Source organism: Macaca nemestrina, chromosome 14, assembly GCF_043159975.1.
Source record: "Macaca nemestrina isolate mMacNem1 chromosome 14, mMacNem.hap1, whole genome shotgun sequence".
NCBI classification, from domain to species: Eukaryota; Metazoa; Chordata; class Mammalia; order Primates; family Cercopithecidae; genus Macaca; species Macaca nemestrina.
In genome coordinates, this window is record NC_092138.1 from 45075436 (window position 1) to 45093688 (window position 18253).

The 18253-nt window shown below is 41.4% G+C and overlaps 1 protein-coding gene across 1 annotated transcript in view; it reads right to left on the reverse strand.

The window, feature by feature from the left end:
* The window catches only part of LOC105489086 (tetratricopeptide repeat domain 39B), a 148791-nt gene that overhangs the window by 108054 nt on the left and 22484 nt on the right, over positions 1-18253 (reverse strand). The window contains exon 2 of the mRNA XM_011753739.3: positions 348-382. Within this exon, the coding sequence (XP_011752041.1) occupies positions 348-382 (35 nt within the window). The remainder of the gene's footprint in view (positions 1-347; positions 383-18253) is intronic.

Genomic DNA, 18253 nt, shown 5'->3' on the forward strand with positions numbered 1-18253 from the left:
CTTTTAATAAAATTAAGTGCAAACCAAACACAAAAATCTACAAAATGAGACTAATGATATAAATAAATATGAACAACTATTAAAAGAGTTAGTTATAAACAAATAATTTGTTGAGAAATATTTTATTTTGTTACACAAAATAATACTCAGAAATGTATCTGAGAGTATTATTAGATAGGTCCTTTCTTAAATATAATCACAACTTCTTTAATTATAGAAAAGTGACTTTTTTCTGAAAATAGCCACTGCAGTACTCTCCAAAAATATGAGAATGAAACATTTACTTTTTATGTAAGACAACCATCAATTTTTCTTGACTACATACTTTTTATTATGTTATTACTTACATTGAGATGGTTTCCAAGGCATCTTCAAAAATGTCCTGGGGGAAATAAAAAATACAATGAGTTTCTCAAGAATTCTAAATTAGTTTCTCAAGAATTCTAAAAGAGAAAATGAATACATGCATTGGGGAGAGTGGTCCTGGCAGGAAGATATAGCAGGTAGTAAAATCAATCAACTTAACGCTCACGGAACTCTGTTCACAGAAATCAAGCACATGAATTTCAGTGAGATTTATTTATTTTTTTTAAATAAGGCTGTTAAAATACTCAGCAAGTGATCAAACTGGTCTAACTTAAAGAGACTATGACATCTTTTAGGAAGTTGCCTTTCACTCCTAAATCTCAATCATCCCAATTGTAGAGTAAAATAAATAACAGGACTTGCTCCATGTAGTCTTTTCTTTCTCCGTGGCTAGCTAAGTGAGCATCCTCTGGGCCTTCATTTCACATCTCATTGCACCACCCTCTCAGCTCGTCTCCCTGCCACCAGCCTTTCCCCCAGTTTACTCTGTGCCACACAGGATAGCCCTTTGCTTCATGCCACTGGCCTGATCACAGTGCAACAGGATGAGAAACGCACACACTCATATGCACTCAGAAGTCCACACACGCACTCTGCACTCAGACACAGTGACTCACACACAATCTCACAGTCACATACACAAACACACATGCCCTCACTCAAAAACTCACACATACACAACAGCTCCCTCACAGCTGCAAAAACCAAACCTAAGCTCCTCATCCAGGTATCTGGGGTCCACCACAACCCAGCCTAATCTTCCAAGATCCTTCTCTGACATCCCCACCACTCTCAGCATAGCCCAAGCCATGAGACCTCCAGAAGGGCTGCCTTACTGGTCTCCCCGCTCCTGTGCTTGACACCCTCCATTCAATTCTTCACATGACAACCATATCATTCTTTTACTTCATGTTTTTGAATAAGCATACACCATTCCAGTTTTCTAGACCTCTTCGAGAGCTTTCCATTGCACTTAGAAAAATCCCAAACTCATTCTCCCTATCTACAGAGCCCTAAAACAGCCCCGCCAGCCTCTGACCACATCCCCTTACTCACTCGACTCTAGCCACAGGTCTTTCTTTCAGTTCTTTGGACAAGCCAAACATCCCACAGCTCTCTGCACTGTCCCCTTTTTTATAATGTCCTTTGCTCAATTATTCCCATGGCTGACTCATTCTCATCCTTTGATTTGCAGCTTAGAAAGCCACCTCCTCAAGAAGAACATCTCTGATCACCCTAATTAAAATTACTAGGAATAGCAGCTTACTTACAGTTCCTCTTCATCTCATTTGTTCCATTCACAGCACTTATCATAATCTCTACTGATCTTCCTTGTTGACTTGATTACCCTCTGTCTCCATCAGAGCAGGCTCTTACATACACAGAAAAAACACCAGGGCTGGCCGGGCGCGGTGGCTCAAGCCTGTAATCCCAGCACTTTGGGAGGCCGAGACGGGCGGATCACGAGGTCAGGAGTTCGAGACCATCCTGGCTAACACGGTGAAACCCCGTCTCTACTAAAAAATACAAAAAACTAGCCGGGCGAGGTGGCGGGCGCCTGTAGTCCCGGCTACTCGGGAGGCTGAGGCAGGAGAATGGCGTAAAAACCCGGGAGGCAGAGCTTGCAGTGAGCTGAGATCCGGCCACTGCACTCCAGCCTGGGCGACACAGCGAGACTCCGTCTCAAAAAAAAAAAACAAAAAAAAAAAAAAAAAAAAACACCAGGGCTTCGCACCAGGGTTTGCTCAATAAATACTTGTTGCCTAATGAATGAATGAATGAATGAATGACTGGAACCTGGACTGCCAAGGGACTTACCATATCACACCTCATTTAGAGTTACGCACAGAAATGAGGAAAGGGGGCTAGGGATCTTTTCCCTTGCGTGGCCATTAATACTGAACAAGGTTTAGACCATACTGGATTCTGCAGTGAGGCAGAAAAAACACAAGTATCGATACTAAAAAGAAGAACCGACTGGGCCTGGTGGCTCACGCCTGTAATCCCAACATTTTCGGAGGCCAAGGCCAGTGGATCTCCTGAGGTCAGGAGTTTGAGACCAGCCTGGCCAACATGGTGAAACCCCATTCCTACTAAAAATACAAAAATTAGCCAGGCGTGGTGGTGCATGCCTGTAATCCCAGCTACTCGGGAGGCTGAGGCACAAGAATCACTTGAACTCAGGAGGCAGAGGTTGCAGTGAGTCAAGACTGCACCACTGCACTCCAGCCTGGGCAACAGAGCGAGACTCCGTCTCAAGGGGAAAAAAAAAAGTTGTAAACAGTGGCAGAAATGAGTTTGAATTTGGGACCTGACCTATTAATCTACATTAATATCATACTCCATAAGGGAGATAAAATCAAGGGCCAGCACACAGGTTATCATGTGAGCAGTTACAGAGAAGGGAGGAAAACGTATTCTCCAGGAACCCAGATCTCACTATAAGCCCAGCTCACAGTCCCTCTGGCAGCTCTGGTGACTCCCTCTGCACTTACCTTTAACAATGATAGGGTACATGGACAGCCCACTCCTAGAGGGCTTCTGTGCCTTCTCCTCCTCCTCACAAACCTCAACATGGACACTAAAATACTCACTGAGTGAGCGCCACAAAGGATCACTTGGGAAGCCAATCCTCCGTGTAAAGAAGACAAGACTAATATTTTCATCTAAACAAGAAGTATTCCCACCCCTCCATAAAAAAAAAAAAGAAAGAAAGAAAGAAAGAAAGAATATCAAGTCAGGTGGTGCACACTTGTAGTCCCAGCTACTCGGGAGGCTGAGGTAAAAGAATGGCTTGAGTTCAGCCTGGACAATATAGCAAGACCCTGTATCTAATAACTTATTTTTAAAAATTTTTTAAGAATATGAAAACTCTCCATTTTGTTGAAACAGTAATCACATGCAGAGAGTTCTCTAAATAAAGCATATATGGTCTATAAAGGCCAGACAAAAGGTGGAAGTGTCTTAATTTTAAAAAGAGGAAAGGTGAAGAGAAGAACTAAGATTTACCGAGTACCTACCATGTGCCAGGCACCTTACAATCTTACAAAAGCTATCTCATGTGTTCCTCCCAACATACAGCAAGTTAATCCAGTTGTAGTTTAATTACTTGCCCAACATTACACAGCTGGTAAGTGAAGAAACTGGGGTTCAATCTCAGGTTTAACTCCAAAGCATTTTATTAATATTAATACAAACTATCTAAAACTTGGAAATTAGATAGTTGGGCAGGATGGGGAAGGGGTGGGAGATGAAGGGGTGCCATATCCTCTCAATGTAATATGATAGTATTGCTTTACAAGCCTCGCAAGGATTTTTTAACTCTCTAGAAGAGTGTACTTGTGTTTAATTTTGCCATCTGCTGTCTGATTGGAGTCCGCACACTGTGAAGTTACATGTTAACTTACAGGTTTTTTAGGGGTGAAAAACATTACCTCAAAGATTATGTATGATTTTGCTGCTCTGTGAGACAGCAGTTACCAACCTTTTTGGCACCAGGGACTGGTTTCGTGGCAGACAATTTTTCCACAGATGGTGGGGGACAGTGAGGAGATGGTTTCAGGATGAAACTGTTCCACCTCAGATCATCAGACATTAGATTCTCATAAGGAGTGTGCGACCTAGATTCCTCGCATGCACATTTCACAATAGGGTTCACACTCCTGAGAATCTCATGCCACCGCTGATCTGACAGCGGGTGGAGCTCAGGTGGTCATGCTCGCCCGCCCACCACTCACCTCCTGCTGTGCAGCCTGGTTCCTAACAGGCCACTGACCAGTACCAGTCCATGGCCCAGGCACTGGGGACCCCTGCTTTAAGGTATTACCCAGTTTTATGTATAACCTAGCAATCTTAATCTAACATTCTTCCTTAAGCCTATAAATACTAGTTCCTCAAATACTGTTTGGATCAATTTACTATTTCACTGGTTTCCTAACTGGTGGATGAAATACAATTTTGACATGTTCATTTTATATCTTTATGAGAATCTTATTTCCAATTCTGGAAAATTATACTTGGACACGGAGATCGCCAACCACTCTCTCCCTGGGCACCTGCAAATACAGTTTCCTGCATCCTTGGGAAACGGATGTGGGGTCCACGTGGAAGATGAAACACTAAAAGGCAGAGACTGCTCATTCCTCCGTTCCATATCCCTATGGACCAGTGCTTCCTTTTTCTCCTGTCTCTCTAGGTCCCCATGCGTAGCTCCAATTCTATCCCTTTTCTGCTGCTGCCTAAGGAAGCTGCTTTTCCTTGTGTGAGATTCCCATAAGGGCCCTTAGGTTTGGCACTGACTGCTATTCCACAGTCTCCCACCTGGCCCTCGGTAGACATGCATGTGTTCTTCATGTAGCAGAACTAGATGTTTCCACCAAAGTCTCTTTGCTTTTCCATACTCACCATCAATTTCCTAGTGCTCCTCCAGTGTTGGTTTCCCTTAGCGCCCCAGTACTGGTAGGCTCACCGTGTGCCCTCCAGTTACAACACGCACAGAGAAGCATCCAGACTCCTTCCAATGTAAGTAAAGTAAGACAGGAGAGCTCACACTGCCGACAAATACCATGTGTTCACAGGAAAGCCTCGGTGTTTAGTTCCGTCTTTAAAGGCAGCTGCATTTGCCTGCCCCACTCCTATGCCACGGCCAACCTTGAAGTGCTGCTACTGTAGGGCCTGGTGTAACAGATGCTTTCATTGAACTACGCCTGGCTCCTAATCATACACCGCCTCCAAACGGTATCTAACTTTTCCAAGAGCCTATCTTGACTCTCTAGTTGGAGTCAAGGGCCATTCTACTCTTTGTGAATCTACTTTCTAGCCCAGCACAGTCCTCTGTACTTCGTAGACTCTTAGCAAATCATGGTTCACTAACTGGCTGGCTGAGGACCCATGTCTTGAGGTGGAAGGTCCTCATCTTGAGCTGTCTCACTTTGCACATTAAAAAACGGGCTCACCTGTGAGTTGAAGGATTCCCTAGGTAAGCTGACAGATGTAAAGCCAGCGCCCAGGGTCTGCTCCCTCCTAGGAGATCAGCCTGAAACCTACCTCTGCCTCCAGATCATAGAAACTGCCATCCTGATCATAGAACTGACACAGAGTGAGGAAAGCTGATGGGTGCTGCATCACCTACTAAGGCTTTTCCAAACAATTTCCATCTTAATTTGCTAACTTTGTCATATTCTGAGTAGTAAAAATGTAAGCAAGTACATATGAGTGAAAGGGCAGGTTCTTAATGTTCATTTAAGAATCCTAATGAAGATATTAATGACAAAAGTGTTTACATTATTTTTATCTCTAGAGACAAAGAGTAAAGATGACAAATATGCTATTAACAGTAGTAATTTCAATACTCTGCATTAATTGCCAAAGAGACCAAATAGATTTACAAATTTTTCAGGCCTCCCTATCTGATTTTTAATTCACTTTGTGGTTTGCAAAAGAATATGTGACAAATATCACTGCAAGAAGGAAAAGGAAGTAGGAAGTAACATGACAAAAAATAACGCCAGGTACTGTAAATCCACAAAACTGAACTGCTTCTCTAGAACTCCCTATTCCTCCCTCCTCCTCCACGTTCCTCCTCCTCAGCCTCAGCCCTGTCCTCTATTTTACCCTCTTTCTCATAGGGATGACTTCACAGGCCTAAGAACAGATGCTACCATGCTCTCATTTAACCACTGCACTTTAGCAAAGATGACAAGGTTTGAGAGGGCTTGCAGATACCTTCCTCCTCAATGAAGACCACCTGCCCACCCCCACACAACCAGGCCCCTCCTCACTGGAGCTTTCCCACCCAACATTCCATTCCACTGACCAATGAAGCTGTGTGTTTGGTATCACAGACTCAAAGAACGCTATAACTGTTGAGAACTCTGGCCAGTCATGAATTCTTTTGGGGCCACATCTGGACCTTTCCCATGGAGAAGAGACATGAAGAGGATGCCCCAATTTCCCCCCAGGACTGAGGCAGGGATTAAGGGCCATGGGTATTAGGTTCTAAGGAATACAAACACGTGTCTGCATGGCATTCACTCCTGTAAATCAAGATATCCAAAATGGGAAACCAGACTGACATGAGAAGCATTATCATAGTGACTGACACACCTGGAGAAGTCCTCAAATACTGAATTTCTCTCATAAAGAGAAACAGCACATTGCTAGTTAAAGGAATCACATGACAAACACATAAACTTAAGTCACATCACTCCCTATTAAAACTTGAATAAAGTATTGATTTTTCTAAGTCAGAATTAATTTAAAATACACCTTTATTATTGTGCAAAACTCATTTAAAAAATATATATGTACCCTGAGCTGATCTGTCACGAATAATTTTTCATTCTGCTCACATTTATCATCCAATTCTCTGTAATCTATTTGTCAAGCTCAAAAAGTAGCCCATGGCCTTCTACAGCATTTAAAATCTCCAACTAAATCCCAAGGGCTACCAACCAGTTGCATCTAATCTGCAGTGCCACAATTTTTAAGTTTCATATTGCATGAAAGAGCATCAGTGTTCTTTGATGGCAAATGTAATCATCAGCTTCAGCTCCCCTATAACTGGGTTTGCAGGGGACAAGCACCCCTCATACCCTCCTTAAAGAATTAGCATCAAAGCAAGTCCTTTGTGAAACCTTAACTGACCTACAGAACTCTTATCAAAGGGAAAGAAAGCAATAGGGGCCCCCGCACATTAGACGCACTCACGTTCAAAGTCCCCACCTGTAACGACTGTTATTGGTACTTGCAGGGAACAAAGCATGACGTTCTCAAATTTCAAATACCACACTATGACAATAATTCTCAAATATGGCAGACCAAAACATGAAGAAGAAAAAAAAAAAACAACTAACACTAAGTTTATCTTCTTAATTTGTCCAGGTTTGTTAAATTTCAGGCAATAATTTGTTTAGATTTTCTTTTATAGACTTAGAAAAAACTGGAGGTTTTCAAACATTTTTTCAGAAATAGGGATTTAAAAAAAAAAAAAAAAACAGTCAAATCATCTGCCAAAACATAAAGCTCATGCTTTAGAAATTTTTAAACATTCATCACTTGAGATTAAAAATAATTTTCCGGCCGGGCGCAGTGGCTCACGCCTGTAATCCCAGCACTTTAGGAGGCCAAGGCGGGTGGATCACGAGGTCAGGAGATCGAGATCATCATGGCTAACACGGTGAAACCCCGTCTCTACTAAAAATACAAAAAATGGGAGGGACTGCATTGGTAGTTATACCTGATGTAAATGACGAGTTGATGGGTGTTGACGAGTTGATGGGTACAGCACACCAACATGGCACAAGTATACATATGTAACAAACCTGCACGTTATGCACATGTACCCTAGAACTTAAACTATAATAATAATTTTTTTAAAAAAAGAAAAAAAAATACAAAAAATTAGCCGGGCGTGGTGGCGGGCGCCTGTAGTCCCAGCTACTCGGGAGGCTGAGGCAGGAGAATGGCGTGAAGCGGAAGGAGGAGCTTGCAGTGAGCCGAGATTGCGCCACTGCACTACAGCCTGGGCGACAGAGCGAGACTCCGTCTCAAAAAATAATAATAATAATAATAATAATTTTCCACATTCTCCAGGTGTAAGATTAATATTGTTCCCTAGTTGCTCTTGTGCCAGGTAAGTGCTCTCATATAATCCCACGTAAATTCTGTGTTCTTTTTTTTTTTTTTGAAACAGAGTCTCACTCTATCGCCCAGGCTGGAGTGCAGTGGCCGGATCTCAGCTTACTGCAAGCTCCGCCTCCCGGGTTCAAGCAATTCTCCTGCCTCAGCCTCCCAAGTAACTGGGATTACAGGCATGCACCACTACACCTGGCTAATTTTGTATTTTTAGTAGAGATGGGGTTTCTCCAGGTTGGTTAGGCTGGTCTTGAACTCCTGACCTCAGGTGATCTACCGGCCTCGGCCTCCCAAAGTGCTGGGATTACAGGCATGAGCCACTGCACGTAGCCAGTTCTGTGCTAGTAATACAGCAGCCTAAAAGTGATCTACATGCAATGCCTTTAAGATCGTTTTTTGAAAAAATTCAACAAGACCTCAGGAATACAGGAGCGTTTTCAATGTCACATTTGTAAGAAACAAATGCTGATATATAAATACCATGGAATCATGACTGACTAACTAAAGTCCCCTCTGGGAGTAGGTAGTAGTTTGCTGGTATAAAGGGCCCTATGCCTTGATTTCAACTGCTACTATGTGGAAAAATTTAAGAAATGTAAGAGGTTATTAGTAGGACATCTTACTTAGTCTATGAAGGTCCTTTGGATTTGGCAGCAGGGTTATAATGAACTTGAAGAAAGGAGTGGGTTAAGTGCACCTGCCTGGCTCACCATTTGGTTTATCAAGTTCAGCATGGGAGGGCCAGATACAACATGAGCGTGCTTCAGGCCTGCTGTTCACCCATTCTCCCCTCCTTTTTCTTCCCTAGTATCCCTATAGAAAACCCTTTCCCCCTTCCACTCTGGTGTTCTCTTCTGTAAATTGGAGATGCCCATAGTATCTACCCTAGGAAGCTGTTGCGAGGATCAAAGGAGATCAGAGGGGTAAGTGCCTGGCACAGAGCCAGTGCCCATCAATGTAGTCATGACTTGATGGCATGAGCCCTCCTTCCGCTCCAAGCACAAAATACTCCTGGATGTGTCCACATAGTCACAATACAAAGTCCATGTCATGTGCTCAAGTGTCTAGGAAGCAAATTTGCCTCTACTCCCCAAGTACTACCCACTATAAATAAATACACGTGTGATTTTAATTACACAGCCTGTGTAGTAGAGCGGAAAGCATAAATTTAGGCTTGCAGGTTAGACCTGTCTGGGACTGAATCCTGGCTCCACCTCTGACCCTAGGTGACTCTAGCCCTTTCAATCCTCTACTTCCTGTTGTGTACCATAAAGATTCCAACTGCCCACTGGGATTGTAAGGATGTGAGACAATGCATAGAACAGGTCCGACTTAAAACAGGCTCAATAAATACAACTTCACAGGATACTAAATTCTCAGATATGGGACCAACCAGTACACTCAGGAGACGGGGCTGGGATCCCTAACTATACTTCCTCAACAACTCTTTTTCACATCAAAGATGCTGAGCCTCTTTTGGATGAAGAAAAGCCGAGCGTGGGAATATTTATAGCAAATAGGTAGTGAAAAATGTTAACTGCCTTTGCCCTCTAGCCTTTCACTCCCAGACCTTTCTTACTAGTCGGTTGCCCAGCATAAAAAACATAATTTATGGACTGGGTGCAGTGGCTCATGCCCGTAATCCCAGCACTCTGGGAGGCAGAGGCAGGTGGATCACTTGAGGTCGGGAGTTCAAGACCAGCCTGACCAACATGGAGAAACCCCATCTCTACTAAAAATACAAAATTAGTTGGGTGTGGTGGTGCAAGTCTGTAATCCCAGCTACTTGGGAGGCTGAGGCAGGAGAATCGCTTGAACCCAGGAGGCGGTGGTTGTAGTGAGCCAAGATAGCGCCATTGCACTCTAGCCTGGGCAACAAGGGCAAAACTCCATCCAAAAACAACAACAACAACAACAACAACGTAATTTCTGAGCACAGAGCCCAATGCCACACTGCTCCCTGGTAGCACAAAACCCATAAGTTATGGAACCTCTGCTCACCAAGGAGCAAGTGACCTTGGCCAACACAGTGAGACACTGGCCAACACGGTGAGACATTGGGCGACACAGTAAGACCTTGGTCGACACAGTGAGACCTTGGCCAACACACTCCACTTCTCAGGGCTCCAGCTTCCTCATGAGTAAAGCAAAAAGGTTGGCACAGATACCATCCCTTATTCAAAATCCTAAGTTCTCTGAATTAAAGAGAAATCCTTCCCAAGACTGTGTTTGCCCATCACAAATGCTAAAATGTTCATTCATCCATGGAAGGGTGGTATTCCCTTCACAGAAGGGCTGCATCCAAATGGAGCACTGAGGTTTTCAAAGTTTAAACCACATCCATGGGACTAACTTGATTCTCAATAGCTAGCTAGTGTTAAATTCCAAGCAAAGCAGTTCACACAACGATTCTTTGGAATTTCCAACAACCAGCCAAGCACAGAGAAATCATGAGAATTAAAAAGGAACCACCAGATGTCACTGTCACAAAAAAAATTTGAATTGTATAGCATTGCTTTAGTTTCTACTAACACAGAGATTAGCAAGCTAAAAAAGAAATGAAAAGGCTAATTATCAGTTATTTAATTTATGGAGGGGAAAAATGTTCATTTTCTGCATTTCATTATAGAGTTGAGTTCCAGCTTAAGGCAGGGGTTAAGTCCTAAGGTCAGTACGTAAAAGAAAAATCATGTATATATAGTCAATCTTAACACTGAACAAATACCTTAAATTGCCATTATCACAGAATACTCACAGTTCTGGACATAACCCCACAGAGAAATAAGTATGTACAAAAAATATGCATAGTGATGTAGGGTATATAATAGAGTGCATATGTAAAATACAGCTTTTTTACAATTAGGTTATCAGTGAAATCTAACATAAATGAGCAAATTATTTTACTCCCCTGTACATATTTCTAAGTTACTGCTTTTATGGCTGTAAAATGCACCATGTAAATCATTTACTATGTCAAGCATACCTATCCTCTAGTGCCAACCCTATCCAATCTACCCAATTTACAGTAAACAGGAATATCTGGGGCTGTTTTTGCGGGGAGCAAATTTATGCAAAACAAACAACAACAAACAAAACGAAGAGACTGAGTTTTAACATTTTAATGTTTAATTTTGAAACCATCATCAGTGGAGGTATTTTTAAATTAAAAGGAACAGGGCTTTACACACTTTCTTCCTATAAATAATCATAAATTCCATCTATTAACACCTAGGCACTATGTTGAATATTCACATGCTTATTTCTAATTCACAAATACTCATAAAAAGTGAGCATTTCACGTCTACAATTACTATGTTCTAATAATAACAGCAACAGTAACAGGTAACACTATTGAGTGCCAAACATTGCTCTAAATCCATAACATGTGTTAACTCATTTAATCTTCATATTGACCCTAAAAGATAGGACGATCATAATGTCCAAATGAGGAAACTAAGGCTCAGATATTTAATTAACTTATCCATAACTGAGCCTCAATTTTTCCATCTGTGCAATGGGAATAATACCACTTAACTTACAGCACTGTGAGATTTTAACCAATATAATATATTTAATGCACTCAGCACAGTATCGACAAAACAGACACTTAATAAATCATCTCTTCTGTTATTAAAGTGCTTCTGCAGTTGAAAGTCTCCTGTGTAGCCCAGGGATAGCAAAAAGAAACCTCTTGCATGATCTTGCTCCACCCTTGAACTATCCAGCTATAACAGAAAATTGGCAGAGTTAGCAATCTCTCACTTGCAGTTCTGCTCCAAAGTAAATGTCTCAAAAAGAGAACACAGAACCTTATCACTCAATATAAAGAGGCAATTCCCAAAGAGTAAGGCTTCAAAGATGATCTCAAACTGAGAAATCCTGTAATATGGGAGAGAAAAGGTAAAGGGACTTGTGCTCACAAGCTTAGCACCACTCTACCTGGGTTCAAATCCCAGTTTCACCACCCACTAGCTCTGTGACCTTGAGCAAGCTATTTTCCTTAGGACCTCAATTTCCCATGTCACTCAGCTGTCCATAGATTAATGTCAGATGTGAAAAGCACTTAGAGCAATACATCCAGTAGAAAGATGACTTATTATCACTATTATTGTTGTGCCTTGAATCTCCTAAAGGTACTGGTGAGTGGCACTATGTGCTGCAACCTGGGAAAGGTTGGGAAGTAGACCAGGCACAATGCTTGGCACTAAGAATCCTCAGTCACCTTCTCTGTGGCTGACATGTCCTGATGTCCCCAAATAGATCAGTCTATTACTATTGGTGTCAGGAAACCACAAACAGGGCCAAATTCCACCTGCTGCCTTTTCTTTTTTTTGTAAATGAAGTTCTTTTTTCTTTTTTTTTTTTTTTTGAGATGGAGTCTCACTCTGTCGCCCAGGCTAGGGTACAGTGCCATGATCTTGGCTCACTGCAACCTCTACCTCCTGGGTTCAAGCGATTCTCCTGCCTCAGCCTCCCGAATAGCTGGGACTACAGGTACATGCCACCACACCTGGCTAATTTTTTTGTGTTTTTAATAGAGACAGGGTTTTGCCGTGTTGGCCAGGCTGATCTCGAACTCTTGGCCTCGAGTAATCAGCCTGCCTTGGCCTCCCAAAGTGCTGGGATTACAGGTGTGAGCCACCGTGCCTGACCTGTAAATAAAGTGCTACTGAAACACAGCCACAACTCTATCAATTGACGTACTGTCTAAGGTTGCTTTCCTGTAACAATCACAAACTGCATAGCTGCAACTGAGATCATAGGGTCCTCAAAGCTGAAAATATTTACTCTGTCCCTTTACAGAAAAAGTTTGCCTACCTCTGCACAATGGATGAAACATCAGGTTTCCTTCCCTACCGCACTGGATGCTTTGAGGACACAGTGAGAAACAAATGTCAAAAATCTATAAAGTTTAAAGCATTGGCAAATATGAGAAATTATTTAGCCCAAAAAACTCACTGACTTCAAGATTTAGATTCAAGGGAAAAATAACACTAAGAACAAAGACTACAGAGTCTCGCTATCAGCTCCATCACTTACCAACTATGTGTGGCCCCAACAGTGATGATACCCCGCTTTTGCTTAGCTGACACCACCAAGCAGCCTCCTGGCCCTTGGTATGGTTGCTGCAGCTAGCTGGCGGAACAGTGGCCAGCAGGGGAGTTTGCTAGAAGAGGGTCAGGACGGGCAGTGGGCATTCCTAAAAGTTAACATATTGAGAACTTAGCTTGAGTCTGGTCCTTCCCAATTCCAAAAGTAGGAGGAGCAGAGAATGAGAATGCGGCTGGGCGCGGTGGCTCAAGCCTGTAATCCCAGCACTTTGGGAGGCCGAGGCGGGCGGATCACAAGGTCAGGAGATCAAGACCACGGTGAAACCCCGTCTCTACTAAAAATACAAAAAATGAGCCGGGCGCGGTGGCGGGCGCCTGTAGTCCCAGCTACTCGGGAGGCTGAGGCAGGAGAATGGCGTGAACCCAGGAGGCGGAGCTTTCAGTGAGCCAGGATCGCGCCACTGCACTCCAGCTTGGGCGACAGAGCTTGCGGTGGGATTTAGTAGAATGCCTCTCTCAGGGCTCCCCTACCATTTTAGAGCGTCGACGCACCAGCCATTTTTGCCAGTCTCATCACAGTGCTTCCCAAAGAGACTGTTTTGTGTGTTGAAAAGATGAAAAACAACGCAATTATCCCAAACAGTATTGAGTAGAATAATTTATTTCTTTTTTTTCATATTTTGTTTTGTTTAAATCATTAGTCCCCATTCTGGAAGAGGTACATCCCAGCATCTAGCCCAGATGTCCTTTTATGCAATAGTTATTTTAACAAACTTTTTAAATTTCCTTCCTTTTCTCTTTCTGAACTAAAAGGAACAAAAAACTAAAAAACAAAAACAAAAAACAAAACACCCAAGTGTATGGTCTTGGGCAAGGTACTTAACTTCTCTAAGATTCTTATTCATCATCTGTAAAATGGGAATAACAGTGCCATCAAACTCACGGGGTTGAAGAATTAAATGAAATGTAAGTAGGGTTTAACATGATGCCTATCCACAGTAAGTACAAAACAATGTCAGCTCCCATCAAGTTATTACTTTCATTATGATTACTGCAGGGAAAAGTTGTGTGTCCAAATACTCCACCATTCATACAGTTCCCTCCCTCTCTTGGTATCTATCCTCAGGTAATTTTGGTATTAGCAAAGCAGAGATGCTGAGAAGTTAAATCTGTTCTTTTGGGGCAATTTAAAGGAGAAAAGCTTAAGACTTCCACACATTCATTTCTGCTAAGACTAAATTCTCCTCCACTCCTACCAACATTCCCCCTGCAACAGCAAAAAAAAAAAAAAGGCAAGAAGCTAAATGCCTCTTCCGCATTTTTTTTTTTTTCCTTTTTGAGACAGGGTCTCACTGTCACTCACGCTGGAGTGCAGTGGCACAATCTTGGCTCACTGCAATCTCCGCACCCAGGTTCAAGCAATTCTCCCACTTCAGATTCCCTGAGCAGCTGAGACTACAGGCACACGCCATCTAGCCCGGTTAGTTTTTGTATTTTTTGGTAGAGGTGGGGTTTCACTATGTTGGCCGGGCGGGTCTCAAACTTCTGACCTCAAGTGATCCACTCGCCTCAGCCTCCCAAAGTGTTGGGATTACAGGCATGAGCCACTACACCCAGACTTACCTACACATTTTATTTTGTAGAAAAACAAACTTTGAATTATACTGTAAAACCAATTAACTTGTTTTACAGTTAGAAGAAATTTAACTATAAGTTTATTTGTTCACCAAATTGCTTAGTGAACCAATACTATTATAAGTAAAATGCTGACATTTTGTTTTCTAACAAAAAGCAATTAAACATAGAAACTTACTCAAAACTCACAAAAAATAGAGACTGCTAGAAGTGATCATTAGTATAACAGACCATGTAACTAGTATCTCAAATTTCATATACATTATCCATCAAAAAATGAATTAAAAATCCTAAATATGCTAAAAGACAAAGACTAACACTCTGGTAAAACAAATGCAGTAAAAGGAATCGGAAATGACTGCAGAGGGATAGATACCAGGGAATCTTGGGGGCTCATGGAAATGTTCTGCTTTTAGTTGTACTAGCGATTAAATGGTTGCATACATTTATAAAACTTAACATGGTGCTACTCTTAGCACATACTCTTAACATGAGTTTTAATGCATATAAGTTATACCATGAGAAAGCTGGTTTTTAAAAGAACTTGGGAAAAATAAATAATTCTAAAATTCCATATAAGGTATTAAAAATTTGGATGCTAATGAAGTCACAATAATGGCTAACACACCCTCTATAACACTCTTTATGAGCCAGGCACTGCTCCACACACTTTTACATATAACAACTGATTTGCTCTTCATAAAAACCCTCGGAAGTGGCTTCATATTCTACTCAGTTTACTAAGTAGATGAAACTGGAGCACAGAGAGGTTAAGTAACTCGCCCAAGGTCACAAAGCATCTAAGTGGCAGAATCAGGATTTAAACCCACGGAGTCCAGCTTGAGAATCTGATCTACACTCATTCTCTCTTTTTTTTTTTTTTTTTTTTTTTTTTTTTTTTTTTTTTTTTGGGGACGGAGTCTCGCTCTGCCGCCCAGGCTGGAGCACAGTGGCCGGATCTCAGCTCACTGCAAGCTCCGCCTCCCGGGTTTACGCCATTCTCCTGCCTCACCCTCCTGAGTAGCTGGGACTACATGCGCCCACCACCTCGCCCGGCTAGTTTTTTTTTTGTATTTTTTTTACTAAAGACGGGGTTTCACCGTGTTAGCCAGGATAGTCTGGATCTCCTGACCTCGTGTTCCGCCCGTCTTGGCCTCCCAAAGTGCTGGGATTACAGGCTTGAGCCACCGCGCCCGGCCCACTCATTCTCATTAAAGCTTTTAAAATTTTGTAAATTCAGCAAACTGAGCTATTCGGCAAAGTGAACTTCATCAAACTGAGCCAGAGCCGTACAGACACTGTAACTTATCTTCACACCGTATTTCTCAATCATAATTACAAAATCAGGTACAATTATTTGTTTCATGTATGCCCTCCCTCCAGGCGGCATTTACCATAAGGCATATCTATAAGTTCTGTCCACAAGCACCAAGCACAGTGCCTATCCACAGCAACAGCACCAAGATACTACTGGAAGGAATCAATAAAGAAATAAACGAATGGGTACAGGAATACACTAATGTGTTTATTTATAGATCAAGTGTAATATCACTAAAGACAAATTTTATTCACATGTGGATAGGAGTATGCTATTTCTTAAATGAATGCAAGGCTATTCTGATTAATAAGCTATTACACTGTCACAGAACATATCATTTCTCTGTCACTATGGGGATATACATAACATTTTTTAAGCACATCTATACAAGAAGCATTAACTTTTGCACTTTTATGCGTTGTCTCATTTAAACCTGGCATTTCTCTAAAATAAGGGCAATTATCATCCCACAGCTAACAAGTGGTTTTATACACAGGCCTATTTGACTCCACAGCCTGAGTTCCTTTTCATGCCAGGAGAACTTTTTACATACAGGGAACTCAGTCAATAAAATTCGCAGCAGAACTCTCAGTGGAACCTGACAAGTAGTTCTAGTTATCAAGAAGGAAGAAAATTTGTGGGATTTACCCTGACAAATTGAAACTATGGAATCGGCACAGGAACATATATAGAAATCAATAGAACATAACAAAGAATACAGACAGGGATTCCTGTGCATATCAGAATTTTATTATTCGGTTAAGATTTTATATTAGAGAGAAAATATTTAATAATTGATGCGAAGGATATTGGTTATCTACTAAGACAAAAATGAAATTAAACCCATATACAAGTTTCCATATAAAGAGATAAATATAAAAATTAAAAATATATAGAATGTACGGGTATTTTTTTAAATAATCTTAAAACAGGGACAGTCTTTCTAAGCAAAACACAAAGACCAGAAGCCTTAAAGAAAAGAGTGAAAGATTTGGCTACATAAAAATTTAAAACTTTTAAGACAAGCAACTGGCTAGGATAAAATAATTAAGGCACTTTAACAGGTAAAAACTTACTATTTAGAATAAATAAAGAACACTCCTACAGGTCATAAGAAAGAGACAACCAAAAAGGACAACAGATAAAGGGTGTGACATGCACTCTTCACGGTGCACTGAAGAAGAAATCCACTAGCCAATAAATGGGGAAATGTGCACTTAAAAAGTCATATTATTTTTGTCCCTGTGATTGGCAAAAATTTACAAGGTTGATAATATCCACAGTTGGCAGAGATGCTGGAAAATGAGCATATACTATTGTTACAGCCTGTGTAGAAGTCAGTTTTGCAGGACCTATTAAAAAATTTAAACACACAGACACTGACACAGCAATACTACTTCCAGGATGCATTAGTAAAATTTTCATGTACCACGGCTTCATGTACCAAGATTATGATACACACTCTGTTGTGAAAGAAACTAGAATTAGACCCAAATGATCTTCAATAGACAAGTAATTAAATAAATTATGGTACAATTATCCAACTCTGTTCAGACATTATATAAAGAATAAAGTAAACAGTGAAAATATATCTCTAAGATACATTAAGTGAAAAACGTAATCCTGGTAAAGGTGTATGGTACAAAATCCCATTTATGTTAATAAAAGTCGGATTTGCATTTATTTAATAAAAGCCAGATTTGCAGATTTCTATGACTAGAAAGTCACAACCAGATTCTTACTTAATGCTAGTTTCTTCTGAGGAGAGGAAGGGAGAGAATATAGTAAAGGGAAAAATCATGTTTGGCTTCTGAAGGATTTAAATATCTTACAGTGAGAATAATTTTATGTATTACTATATATGTAAAAAAATGAACAATTCAAATAATATTAAAAAGGTTAAAGTATTACTTCGAGATAAGCTAATCGGACGTACCTAGAGAAAAGTTCAAGCCCATTAAGGTAAAACAACATTTCCGCTAAATTTGTTTTATAACTAAGATCCTCTCCGTGGGGCGTGCTGGCTTGCGTCTGTAATCCCAGCACTTCGGGAGGCAGAGGCAGGCGGATCATGAGGTCAGGAGATGGAGACCATCCTGGCTAACACGGTGAAACCCCGTCTCCACTAAAAATACAAAAACAAAATTAGCCGGGCGTGGTGGCAGGCGCCTGTAGTCCCAGCTACTCGGGAGGTGAGGCAGGAGAATGGCGTGAACCCGGGAGGCAGAGCTTGCAGTGAGCCGAGACT